At 35.3% G+C, this 13676-nt stretch overlaps 1 protein-coding gene across 2 annotated transcripts in view; it reads left to right on the top strand.

Annotated features, from left to right (window-relative positions):
- Window positions 1-13676, top strand: part of FSTL5 (follistatin like 5) — a 270104-nt gene that overhangs the window by 202406 nt on the left and 54022 nt on the right. For both annotated transcript variants that reach the window (XM_058803344.1, XM_058803345.1), the window contains exons 8-10: window positions 8-128; window positions 6782-6943; window positions 8835-8969. In XM_058803344.1, the coding sequence (XP_058659327.1) occupies window positions 8-128; window positions 6782-6943; window positions 8835-8969 (418 nt within the window). The remainder of the gene's footprint in view (window positions 1-7; window positions 129-6781; window positions 6944-8834; window positions 8970-13676) is intronic.

The following is a 13676-nucleotide window of genomic DNA, read 5'->3' on the forward strand; positions in this document are numbered from 1 at the left end:
CTGGTAGGATTTTGGAGATGATGGGTCCCTGTACATCACTAAGGTTACCACAACTCATATGGGAAATTATACCTGCTATGCTGAGGGGTATGATAAGCTCTATCAAACTCATATTCTCCAAGTGACTGGTAAGGAAAAATGTTCTAATTATCAAGTCATAAGAAACCTGAATTTTGTTAAGCAGATCAGTTGTTTCTTTCCTACATTTTTTTGTATTGTGTTACATCTTAATAGAAAAATATATATGATTTTTTCTTCATTGATCTCCTTCAAATAACCTTAAAAATAATGAAACACAATAATTTAAACTTATTGCTTCCATAGAATAAGAACTATTAAAAGGTGTAAAGATAGTCCAGAGGACTTGCTTTGCACCTCGGATGTTACGCAGAACAGAAGTGGTTTATATATAAATAGACACACAGATGAAGTAGGTTCTAGTATTAATTTAGTAACCTGGGGAACATGCTGAGAAAAATAAATGTGTAAGTTTCTTGTGTTAAGAATGTTTTGTTGAATATAAGATTAATAGAATGCACTTCCCTGAAGGTTTTGTAATTGATGTAGGCTTCTAAATTCACATTTAGGTTATTGAAATCTACCCATGATTTTAGTAGATTAGCTTGAGACACCTGGGTTTTAAAACTTGATCTTTACATTTTCCTACATCTGTTCGAGTTCCAGGTAACACTTCATTGAATTCTGTATTGGACAAAACTTAACTGCTTTGTTACTGGTGCCCTGAAGACAGGCCTTTACCTTCTCTCAAGCTGATGTACCCTCTCTTTTTTCTTATATGCAATTTATTTCCTAAAGTATTTTAAGGGATTCTTTTCCTCTGATGAAGGGTCTGCTTTATCATCTCTGAGGTTTAGTGACTTTTTTTTTTTTCCTGAGAGTGCTTTCAGGTTATTTCAATTCAAATTTTCTTTGACTCTTAAGATTCCCTTTCTGCTGTAAACTACCAGTGTTTGTCATTCCATGTTGTTGTTTAATCCTATCCAGAATCATGTTTGACCTCAATCTTCTCCAAATTTACTTTGCATTAAGAGGCTGTATTTCTCTCCTGAGGCATACTCTAGGCTTAGTTTCCTGGCCACTGCTGTTACCATCATTCTTTGTTTTGTTAGCTGTTAATCAGTTGCATAAGCCCTTATTTGGCTGACTTTTTTTAACATCTGAGAATGCTGAAATATTTTCTTTTATTCTTATCTTTCATGTATATCCATATGAAATACAGCTCCCAAAATTATTTTGGCTTTTAATTTGATTTTTCTTCTTTTAATAGCCTTTCTCCCCTTTTCTGTTCTTAATATCTTCACATTTTAAATCCATTTGACACTTAGTGCTTGTTTGCGGTTTTATAAACATTTTGTCTTTGCTGTTATGTTTGTCAGGAAGCTGGCTTGTAATATTTCTCTATCCATATATTTCAACTTTTTTTCCCTAGTTTCTTGCCCTCTTGAACCACAACATCTTGTACATAGAGTGTTGTCCCCAAGGTAATGGGAAAATGGCATCAACATATTTTCCTCCAAATTTTTCTTCTGGGATTATTTTCTGTCATTTAAAAAGCCAGATATCAATTACTGGCTAAACTAGTGTGAAGTCTGATGTGCAGTTTATTAATATTTTAATTCCTGAAGACATAGCAGAGTTCTTGGCAAGCTGAACACGTTAGTGAGTTCTTGACCAACATCCTCCTCTGTTTTATGGGGTTTGGTTTACCCTAAATTATTCACAAAATTATATTCTTATCAACACATTCCTGGCCAATCCCAATGTGTAAATAATCCCCGAGAGGTGCATAGCAAGAGTTAAAATATTCTTGAATTCATGTTTGTCTCAGTTCAGCGCATAATGAGGCAAAACTCCGCTCAAGTTGAAGAAGGTTTTCTGCAAGACTAGAAAATCAAGAAGCAATTTGAGAGAGGTGAAGGAGGGCAAATGTAGGTTTTTCTAGTGATAATGTGTCTGACAGGAAATAGGTTTTTCATCTGGAAACCACTGTAAGCCTCAGATAGCTGCCATTGCAAAAGCTGGCACTGGAGTGGTACCTTCCTAAATTATTTTGGATGTTGATATTTTGGGCAGCAAGAAACAGGAAAAGGAGACCTTTTGAGCAATAGGATTATTTGCTCTGTGTGTTGTGGATAAATTGAGTTAAATCTACTGAGATTAAAGGTCAAATGAACAGCTCTTCCACACTTTAGATTTGTACTTCTAAGGAATAAGCTTCTTAAGCACAGGCATGATGGTCAGTACTTGTAGCTGTGATAATGACTAATTAATATAATGATACTTGTATTAACTGGAGAGACAGTCAAAAGGTTAATGGGATAATGAGACTACGTTGAGCACAACGATTTAATGTGAAGGTTCAGTGAAAACAATGTAATTAGATTTTAAGTTCTTTCTTGGTTTCCATTTATGTATACCTATATATTTTTAGGAAAAAGAAATCACATATTTTAGGCTAGTATGCAATTATTATAGATATAAATCTGATTTACTTTTAAGATAAAAATCTAAGATATTTTTAGTTTTGAATTATCTGGCACAGTAATAAAGAATAATGAGCTTCCTTTGGAGTCTTAAAAATACATTAATGAGCACTGTAAAAGACTTGTTTTATGGTGAAATAATGAGTCTACTCTTATACAAATAATATGGTAAATATTGTGAGCAACCCTATAGGTTGATATTTTAAGCCTTTTCATATAAACTAAAAACAAAACCAAAATAAAAATTATGATCAAGAAGAAGTAACTCTTTCATGACTCAGTCTTAATTATTAGTATTTATAATAATAATTTTTACGACTTTCCGTGTATACAGTTTTGAGATTATATGACTCTGGGGCTATATGATTAAATGAACTTGAGTCTATCAGTTTGATCTTTATTTTTCTTCTAAAATGTCAGTGATACTTAAATAAGATCAGCAGTTCTGATACATTAAGGTACAGAATGAAGAGCCCAGTGCCTCAGCCAGATGTAAGCAGGGAACGTGTAGTGTCTGAAGAATTGTTTGCCAGCTTTGTTTTTCCAAAGTATCTAAGCTTAAGCAAGAGTTCTTTTATATTATATATATATATATATATATATATATATATATATATATATATATATATATCAATAGAAGAACCTAGTTCACTATAGCTATCCCCTGTTTCTTTTTTAAACACATGCATTCAAGACAGCTGGAATAGACTATTTTCTCACTTCCCTCCCCCGTGAGACCCAACTGAAATAATGCTCAAGAGGTTTTATAGCAAGTGCTAGAGCTATTGAATAGTAACATATTCACTATATTTGGAACCAACAGTCACATTGCTATTTGAATTGAAAGATAAGGGATATAGAATTCACTCAATTGTGTGTTGTACTTTACTAGATACAAACATGCGGTGTCTCCCCTCCCTTTTTAACCTATGTTATGATCTCCTCCTTTTAACGTTTTTTTTAGCTGAAGGTCCTAGAACATATCTCTTTGAAAATCAGTGTGAACAGTCACATTAATTATGTACTTTAAATTTTATTTCTGGTGATATTTATTTATTTGTTTGTTTGTTTTGGTCAGCTACACCAAAAACCCAAACAAAAACCAGCAAAACAAAACAGACAGACAAAAACCTGATTCAAACAAACCCCAAAGACTTTACATTGAATTTGTCACATCGAATTAACTTTTTAGACTGAGCCCACAACTCCATTTACATTTCAGTTGTCTGCAGCATGCCTCAGTGGCACAGTTCTTTCTTAGTGGAATATTACAAATAGTCTTCAGGGTAACATGAAATAAAAATTATAATGCAAAACAAGGCTTGAAAAACATTTCTAGTTGCATAAACCTGTCAGACAGAGTTGGTGAGGAAAGAGGAAAATGGCAGCAAATAGAGGAAAAACATGTCAAAAAATAAACCCTATTGTCATGCAAGAACCTCTGTTCCTGGAAAAACAGTGCTAAAGGGAACAGGATCTACTATAGAAATAAGGGATGGTAAAAGAAAACTCAGATATATTTTCACCTGAGCAGATCCTCCCTTTCATATCTCCTAACAACCCTTAAGTAGTTAATTTAGCAACAATAACATTTTGTCATGCAGGGTGAGATTTTATTTGTTGGTTTAGGAAGAGTTGGATTTCAGTTATAATATTTTCAAAAACTTTTTTAGCAATAATATTGCATTAGAAATATTGCATGCCTTTTGCCCAAATAAAACTAATACATTCCTCTTTCCTGTCAGTGAAAATTCTTTGAAATTGAACTGTTAAAAAAATTCTCTTCACATGTTCTCAATAGAAGTCTGTCCAGGTGAGGTAGTTAAATACCCATAAGTCTTTTATGCAATTAGAGTATTTCACTGACACAGAAAGCGAATAGAAATATCCTGGTGTATGTAGTCAGAACACAACTAATTGCAGTGCCTTGCTATTGGTCCTGAAAGTTGTTTCTGTTGCTGAGATGCTTGAGAGTGTTCAGTGATGGCAGTCCAGTCTCTAAGGAAGTGGAGGTCCTTGCTTTTCCAGAGACAAGGTGGAAGAATAAGGCATTTGGCTTTGCTGCAGTGGGAAATCTACAACATGAGGTGGGCCGCCCAAAGGACCTTGTGTCAAGAAATGCTGAACAGGCAGACATGAAAATTGGATTTTAGGAAGTGTGGCAGAGCAAGGCTGGGAGCTGAGGTGACAAAAATATTCAAACCAGTGAATGTGCAGTCAAGCAGGGCCCATTCTGAAGAGCACAGTGGGGAAGGCAAGGTCTCAGTATGGAGCACACGGTGCTATGCAAGAGGAGATTAAAGAGGGAAGAAATTGAGGGGAAATAGGAGTGGCAAAGTCAGGCTTGAGATGAAAAATTAAGATCCACGTCCATGAAAGCAAAGTCCTTTCCAGAAAATCAATAGAAACCTTAAATCTCTGATATTTATGTGCTCTTCCTCTCAGCTGGTAGTCTAAGAAACTAAAAGCCATATTATCTAATTTTTAACCCTCTCCCATGTTATTATATTACATTTTTGCAATTTACATATTGGGGTTATGTAGAAAATACTGTTCTCTCTAACTGGGTTTAAAATATCTCTGAAACCTACTGATTTTTGCATCCTATCTGAGATAAGGTAGATTTATGCATTTCTTGCAATGCAGAAATGTAAGGCATTTCTATGATCTAATGGGACAGCATGCTGAGACATCTCTTGTAAATAGTTGAATAGGATTTGAAAATGTTTAATCTCATGCCAAAGTAGACACAGTTAATTTTTGATCTTGTTATCTTTCATTATCAACTGATACTTCTCCTCTACCCAGCTGTGTTTTGTGACAACCTAAGTATTCCACACTTGTAGAGCTGCATTAAACAAAACTTTGGCGAATGGGAAATACACTTCCTTAATCTTATTACAGTTAATATTTTTTTATTGTTAGAAACAACCTCAAGCAACTTGTCTCATGAGTTGCTGACTCATGTTCAACTTGCCATCAGCCAGGACCCCCAGGTTTCTTTCCACAGCACTGCTCTCCAGCACCTCATTCTCCAGTTTGTACAACCAACCAGGGTTGCCCCTGCTTGTAGGTGCCCCAGGTGCAGAATCTGGCATTTTCCCTTACAATTGGTGATTTCCCATCTCTCTAATTTGTTGAGGTCCCTCTGCAGGACTTCTCTGTCCTTGAGGGAGTTAATAGCTTTTCCCAGTTTGGTGTTGTCAGCAAAGTTACTTAGTATTCCTTCAGGTCTTGTGCTGTGTCCAAGTCTTTAATGAACATTTAGAAGAGAACTGGACTGAGGATTAAGCCCTGTGGAACCCCACTAATGACTGGATCCCAGCCAGATGTTACCCCATTCACTGTAACTCTGTTCCTGACCCATGAGCTAGTTGTTCACCCATCATGTAACACAGTTATTCAGCTGTGTGGACATTTTGTCCAGAAGGATGTATGTCTTAAAATCTTAATTAATGATCTGAATAAATGGAGCAGAGTTCTACCTTCAACAGTTTTTTAGATGGCACCAAATTGAGAGGAGTGGCTGATAGACTACAGGGTCATGCTGCTGTTTGTTTGACAGGATGGAGAAATGAAGCAGCAGGAATTTAGGAATTTCAAAGAGAAGTGCAAGAGTCCTGCACCCAGGGAAAAACAATCCTGGTGCACCAGTATATCCCGGAGACCACCTAGTGGAATGCATCTTGGCAAGAAAGGACTTCAGAGGGAAATCAGGTTGAACATAAGCTAGTGAAGTGTCCATATGGTAAAGAAGGAAGGTGGTATCATGGGTACAGAAGGTCCTGTCTGAACATGTATAAAGAATTATAAACCTGAACACGTTTTTTGCATGTAGAAGGGATTGTTACTAGGTGTTTTGGAAAGAGGGGAAAGGTGGAGATGAAATGTTAAGATTTGTGAAACAGGGCAATTAAAATCTCTTTACAACATATCACGACTCGCTAATTGTACATTAGTCATATTTTATAAAGAAATCTAAGGAAAAATCAAAATCTTAATACTCAACCACCAACTATTGAAGAATTGAGGCTTTTTTCTTTGATACCACAGTGAAGAGGTTTTTCTCACAGAATATTTTGTTTGCTTCATAAATTTTCTGAGACAGAATTCTGCATTGAATGTCACTGAATATCTGATGAATACCATGTCTGTATGTAGTTATATATAGCTGCAGGGATCTTCTGAATTTTTATTTTTCTTAAAATGGTTGTTGTTATTTTTCTTAAAATGAAAATAATGTTCTTCACTAAATTATAATTGTTTTCTGTATTCAGTTCCACCAGTTATCCGAGTCTATCCAGAGAGCCAGGCGAGGGAGCCAGGTGTGACAGCTAGCCTTCGGTGCCACGCTGAAGGTATTCCCAACCCGCAGCTGGGTTGGCTGAAGAATGGAATTGATATCACTCCAAAGTTGTCCAAACAACTAACTCTTCAAGGTAAAGGAATGCATTTATTGTTTTCTACATCTTGCTAATGTTTTATCTGTGCATCATTTCCATACTAACTGCTCTTCTTCCATAGTTTTAACAAAGGCTTGAAGTCTAAGCTAAAACATTTCAAAAGATGCAGTTTCTTCCAGTTACTCCCCAAGACACGTCTTTCTGCTTTCTCTTTGTTAGAATGATTGTGCTTACTGGCAGGATTACCAGTAAATTCCAATGAGCTCTTGTCTGTTTGAAAATGTGCAGTATCTGAGTGGAGCAGGCAGTGCAAGGCATAGTCCCAATCAGAACTGAATCTTGTAAGATTTGAGGACCTGATAGTAGAAGGGACTAGAGGAGAAATACCTGAAATGGATGTGCTCTTTACTGAAGAGTATCAGCAGACTTCTGTGGGAGAGCAAAGACATTGCATACACACACACAAGCCCTACCTCCCCTCCCAAAATACCCAAACCTCTCAAACCCCAAAAGCCTGGAAAAAAAAAACCAAACCCAAACCAAAAAAACCCCAGTGGAAACTAAAGGAAAGTCTTTCCTTTAGCACCAGTTCATTTCCATTAATCTTCAGGGCTCAGCAAAATCAGTGGACATGTTCAGCATAAGATCTCCATGCTTCAGTCTTTCTGGTAATTTTTGATAGCTGTAGGAGAAAAAAAAATCTCCTGCTGCTTGTGTTCCCTTCAAAACTTTCTCTCACTCATCAACAAAACCAGGATGTGTAGTTAAGACAGGACAGCACTCAGCCTGCACTGTGAGAAGCAGTGGGATAGATAGGGCAATGCTTCTCTGAAGTGTTACTTCCCCCTGCAGGTGTCACAGTCCCCTGTTCTTTCATGTACAACTCTCTTGGGTATTAGTGAACAATTGCCTTGCAGAAACACTTTCCACTATGAGTAGAAAGTGATGGCCTTCTCTTCCATTGCAACATTCTCTTAGTTTCTCCTGTAGGGATTTGAGGAATTTTTTTTTCACCTTTGTCTCTGTTCCATATATTTATGACAAATAAATTCAAAGGATTAATCTGTAAGCAAAATAGATTTAACTCAATTTTCTAGCATGGAATTATTTGAAATAAAATTTTGAAAATCTCATTAAATTTTCCCAGAGTTTTTTTCTGATTTAAACTATCTGTGCACTTGCTTCAAGCTAGAAGGATGCTACCCCATAAGACAATGCCGCTTTTAGTCCATACTTTAGGATATCTACAAAGCTTGGTTTTTTATAGTTCTTACAGCTGAACAAATACACTAAAAATTCAAAGAGACATTGTTCACACAATTATTCACATCACATTATTTAAAAGACCTTTGCCCGTGAAACCTGGATTGTTTGTTGACATTCCTACACAATCTGAAATAAAATTCCTGAGGTTTCCAGAGGCTTCTACATTGATGTAAGTGAAAAATTTCAATGCACCTGTTTTTCTGTTGTTACACTGCAGTCACACAAAACCAAAACTAACTAGGTGCCTCTGGTTAGGAACAACAAATTAAAATTTTTATTTACATTGGATGTTTGGCCAGTTGTATTCCTTGGGTTATTTTGTGTAAAGGAAATTATGGTGTCTAGTAAAGAGATGCAACATAATAAAAACCTAATATTTACCTGACTTTAAAAAAAATAGTAACTTAAATATATATAAAACCTCAGATTGATATTTGTCTCTGAAGTACAAAATCAACTGAGGCACTCTGAATAACTGTGAGATGAAATAGTGCATATAATTCACTAGCCAGTTGAATACCTTTGGACTAATTTGGCATGCCTCCAAGTTATGAACTCAGGAATGAAAATGGTTTAATTAGGGTAAGCAGAGAAGCCCTTCTGAATTTATAATCTGAAAGCACTAGCGTGTCTGCATGTTGATTGTTTCCTCTCCTCTCAGCAAACGGCAGCGAGGTTCACATCAGCAATGTGCGCTATGAAGATACAGGAGCTTACACTTGCATTGCAAAGAATGAAGCAGGGGTGGATGAGGATATTTCTTCTCTTTTTGTGGAAGATTCTGCTCGAAAGACTCGTAAGTATTGTGAGAAGTAGAAAAATACATGTCGCCCACACTCAAACATTTAATCAGTATTAAAACTATGAAACGTTAAATAAATTAAAATGAGTTTGTGCAGATAGCTGATTTAAAAAAATAAAGTTCAATTAATGGTATCCAAGAGTCACTGAAGGCAGAGTGCGCAATCTGCAGTACATTTAGAAGTAAAATGAAATCTCTGATTCATTGTGTGAACCAATACATTTTTTACATTGCTTGTAAATTTTTGGTAGTTCCCTTGTGAGAGATGGGTTGCTGACAAAGGGAATGTGAAGGGAAAAAGAAAAGGGATGTCTGTATATGGCAACTATTAATGTGTTTTCCAGTAGTTGATGGGGTGTGGGAGGAAGACCTTTCCTTCCTGTCTGTTCTTGACACACACCAAGATTCAAAATCAGCCTCATGATGTGACAGTAATCACATGGCTTGATCTCACCTGCTGAAGTGCCCAGCATGTCCAGAGCAGTTCCAGCCTGCCCATGCTGCCTTGTGCCTGTGGAGGAATAATGAGCATATTCACTTCCATTTTGGGAGTTGAATGTGCCAAAGAAATCAATATCACTACTAACAAGCAGTATTCTTTATCCTCTGTTAAATGGTAGTGGGATTTATAAACCCTGTTTTCCTATTCTTTGTCTAACAGTATTTTTTTGTCTAACAATATTTTTTTTCCTCTTACCTCACTTTGCTTAGAAAAATCCATTCCTGAGTTTGTATTTCACCCATTTTTTTGTTTGGTTTGATTAGTTGGCTTTGTCCGTTTGTTTTTTTTTTTTTTTTAATCTCTTCTTTTAATGAACACTACATACTTATTAGAAATACATCCAGTAAAATGATAGTTATCTTACTACTGAGTGTGATTGCATTAACTTAAGACATTCCTGTTCATTTGAAAGCATATTCAGCAGTGTCAAGTACTCAGCAGGGTACCAGTGGCAGAATTAGTAGCAAGTCTGCCTGACACAAGCCGCAGGACATTGAGTTCAGTTACATATAGGTTTGCTATGTTTGAAATATTTTAGAGGAAATCTTCCATGTAGGAAAATTTTATAATCTAAATGTTGATATCTTTACTTAGCTGCTTTAAGTAAGACTAATTATAACTGTAATTTTTCAAACGCCTTAACATGGATTTTTTTAAGTGTCATGAAAATTAATGCTCAGATATTTTTGGGAAGACACCTGAGAATAAATAAGTTATTTGATCATGCAGAGTTTCTGGTAATGTGAAGTAGCTTGGCCACTTCCATTTGCCTATTGCACTGTGTGAAAAATATTGTGAAAGTTGCCAAATTTCAAGACCCTGATGAACTCTAGTTGGTTATATATGTGTTAGGTTGTTATATACATCTTGTTTGGCCTTAAAAACAAATTATTTGTAGCAAACTAGCCAGTTTGCTAGTGTTTCAGTTAAGTAAGTCAGTTTAAGTTTAGTTAAGTCAGTCCAGTTCTGCAGATCTGATCTGCTGGGAATATGTATGGATATCCACAACAATGCAGAACACTTTTTCAGGACCTGTAATATGATGTAATAATTTTAGATCTGCTACCTTAGCAGGATTTGTAAAATCACATGCCATACAGTGAACACAGTTTGTAACAAATGCTTTAATATCTACTAGCAGTAAGTTGTGAGAATGACCATTGGTGTCATGAAAGATGTAAATGAAGGAAGACAGAATATAAAACAAACTATTTCTAAGACAGTTCATCCAAAAGATATAGTCATTTTCCTTCCTATAAAAATGATTTACTCTGCAAGTTCTGTGTTGTATGTTGAAGGGAAGCATTTTACCATTATGTTCCTTGGTGTTTGAAAATGGTTTCGCAAGAATTGATCCATGTGTAAATACTCATAAAATCCAAATATGTATAATTATAGCATTCAAATTTAGGTGTAGCAGATATTTACATGTTAAACTCCAATTTGTTCAGAATCTCATTTTGGTACATGCAAGAAAAATAAGGTACATACTAATGAAAAAAGCACTGACTCTCAAAATCATTGTCACAACTACATGAACAAATTACAACAGGTACACATTTTTATAGATGCAGTTTAAAAAGCTGCTGCTGTTTTTTAAAGAAATTTCTTTGCAAGGAGGAGTTGCTAGCATTGGAGAGCTGCTATCAGAAGTGGAAGGGCCTCATTATTAACTCTTTTCTGTTTGTTTTTATATTTCCTCCAAAACTCTTCTTCATACATTAAATTAGGGATTATTAGGGAATAAAATCACATAGGTAAAACCACCTGGATAGGATTGTGGGCTTTTTTTTACCCCACCCACACATATTAAGCACAATGCTACAGCTATTTCTATTTCAAGCCTATTGATTAGGTCACAAGTTGTATTCTAAAGATAGCCTCTGATGAATGTAAATGTGATTCTCTATGATCTGATATAAACTATTTCTGTCATTTATGACAGTTTTATAAATTATTTTGCTTTTATCCTTCTTTAATAGAATAAATTAGACACATTTTTAAATTTTCTTTTTTGGAGTTTCTTATTAGAGGGCTCCCTTTTGGAAATCTTAGGACACTGTTTTGAATAAAATAAGATCAGTTTCTCACTAACTTGTCAGTTAGTCTGGGCTTTTCTCCTTTGTGATGTTATATAAGATAAAAATCAAAGCAAAATAAAAGCATTTCTAAACATTGAATTGATTTTCTATTGAGAGTTCAGTGAGAACTTTACAGTTGAGTTCTAAAATACAAAGTACAATTGCACTGCCTTGAGCATGACGATAATTTCAAAAGCCACTTCAGAAATGCAGAACATTATTCCATTACCAGTGCATATATTTTATTTTCTAGGAAGTATAATAGTTAATGTTCACTTTTGTACTTATCTGACCCATTGTTTGGGTGCATGGGAAAACTTTGGGGGTTTAATGTTACTTCACACAAAAACCTAAATTTTTATTATTTTTGTGTGGAATTTTGCTTTCAATGCATCCCAAATATATTAAAACTTCAGTTCAGTGCTTTGAGAAAAAAATAGTATCTGTGACAGAAAGGGCATGGATAGTTGATTTCTCTGTAAATTGGTAATTTAAACAGCTCCTTAGAGATAATACTATGTTTTCTGCTACCTTGGACTAAATAAAAATCAGTGTCATTATGGAAAAGTAGACTGATAAATAATAAGCAAAACTTTGCCTCACTTGTCTGTCTAAAAGTTCTCTCAGATTGCTAGGTTTTCATAATTCATAGGGTTGTTGCAGATGCATGTAATGCATATGTCTGTATTATAAAGAGAAAAGAAATGAAGGCAAAGCTATTCTGAGCTGTGGGAAGCGTGATGCTGGTAGAAAAAAATAAAGTTACACAATGTCAAGTATGAATTAAGGGTGCTAGGAACTTGTTTATTTTGAAGTTTCCAGTTTCATAAATTTGAAGTCTGCTTGCCAAGAAAAGTCAATATACTTTGATGATAATGGTTCATAATCAGGATGGTAATCTAGATGGAAGTGAATGGAAAATACTCTGAAAATGCTTTGTCATCCAGATCTGTTCAGTAAATGCCAGCACTGAACAGGGAAGCCTTGCTCTGTCTCACATAGGCAAAATTTTTAATATTGGATGATAGTCCCCAGGATAGTTTGGCCTCCTCTTAGCACATCAGCCTTTTTCAATGTGCACTAAAAATAAGACTTCTGAAAACATGCTTTCATTTTAACAGTGTCTTTGGTGAGAGAAATCAAATTATTTTTAAATACTTTAACTTTAGCCATGCCTTTTACTGATTAACTCATTCTGTAGCTGAAATTTTATTTATATATTTAACAACAGTAGATGGATCCTTTTTGCTAGATTTGTGAAGCTATAATGGAAAGTTTTAGTTTATATTACCTATATAAATGTCTCTTACAAGTACTGGTGATAAATTTCTACTGCTCTCTATTATCAGATCCTGTTTAATTCCTCTGATGTTGATAATAGCAGTAGCATCTAAAATACTTCTGAATGTGAGAACTGTGCTGTTTTGATTCTCTGGAGACTGCAGATTCTCTTTTTGCTGTGAATTTCATTTTCCCTCAAGCCTGCAGTTACAGCCATTGAGAATGAGATAGCTGGTCTGGTTGATAGCTGAACAACCCCTGTGGTGACTGGTAAAAACATTCTGGGGATTAATGACCTGGTCTAAATCTCATTGAGGACACAAGAGTCTCCCCTACTGTCATGATCCTCTAATAATACCTGAGACAGCTCAGCTGTGTTGGAAGGACTCTTTGGTGTAATCACATTCGTAAATACAAATAGCAGTTCAAAATCTCATTTGATTTTCATTCCAACGTATTTTTATTTTTCAGAACTGGTATTGCATGGATTCATAGATTTAAGCATGATGGAACCATTTTATCTAAATCTATTCTATCTTTTACATTTCACAAGACATTAAATTGTATTCTGCCTGAATACAGAGCAAATACTTTGTTTGCCTGAAGTGTGTCCTTACAGAGATGCATGTACCCGAGTCAGACATGCAGAGAATCAAAAAATTCCTCATTTCTCTTGATATTTTGCTTTATTTATTAATCAATTTCAGTAATACAGAATAATGCTCAGTTTCCATTTGAAGTCAATTTTTCCTTCAGTTGCCTCCTTTGAGTCTCTCTCTTTTTTTCCCCTCCAATAAATTGACCTCTTAAGAATTCTTGTCCTATGAATATATTAAT

Source organism: Ammospiza caudacuta, chromosome 4, assembly GCF_027887145.1.
Source record: "Ammospiza caudacuta isolate bAmmCau1 chromosome 4, bAmmCau1.pri, whole genome shotgun sequence".
Classification (NCBI taxonomy): Eukaryota; Metazoa; Chordata; class Aves; order Passeriformes; family Passerellidae; genus Ammospiza; species Ammospiza caudacuta.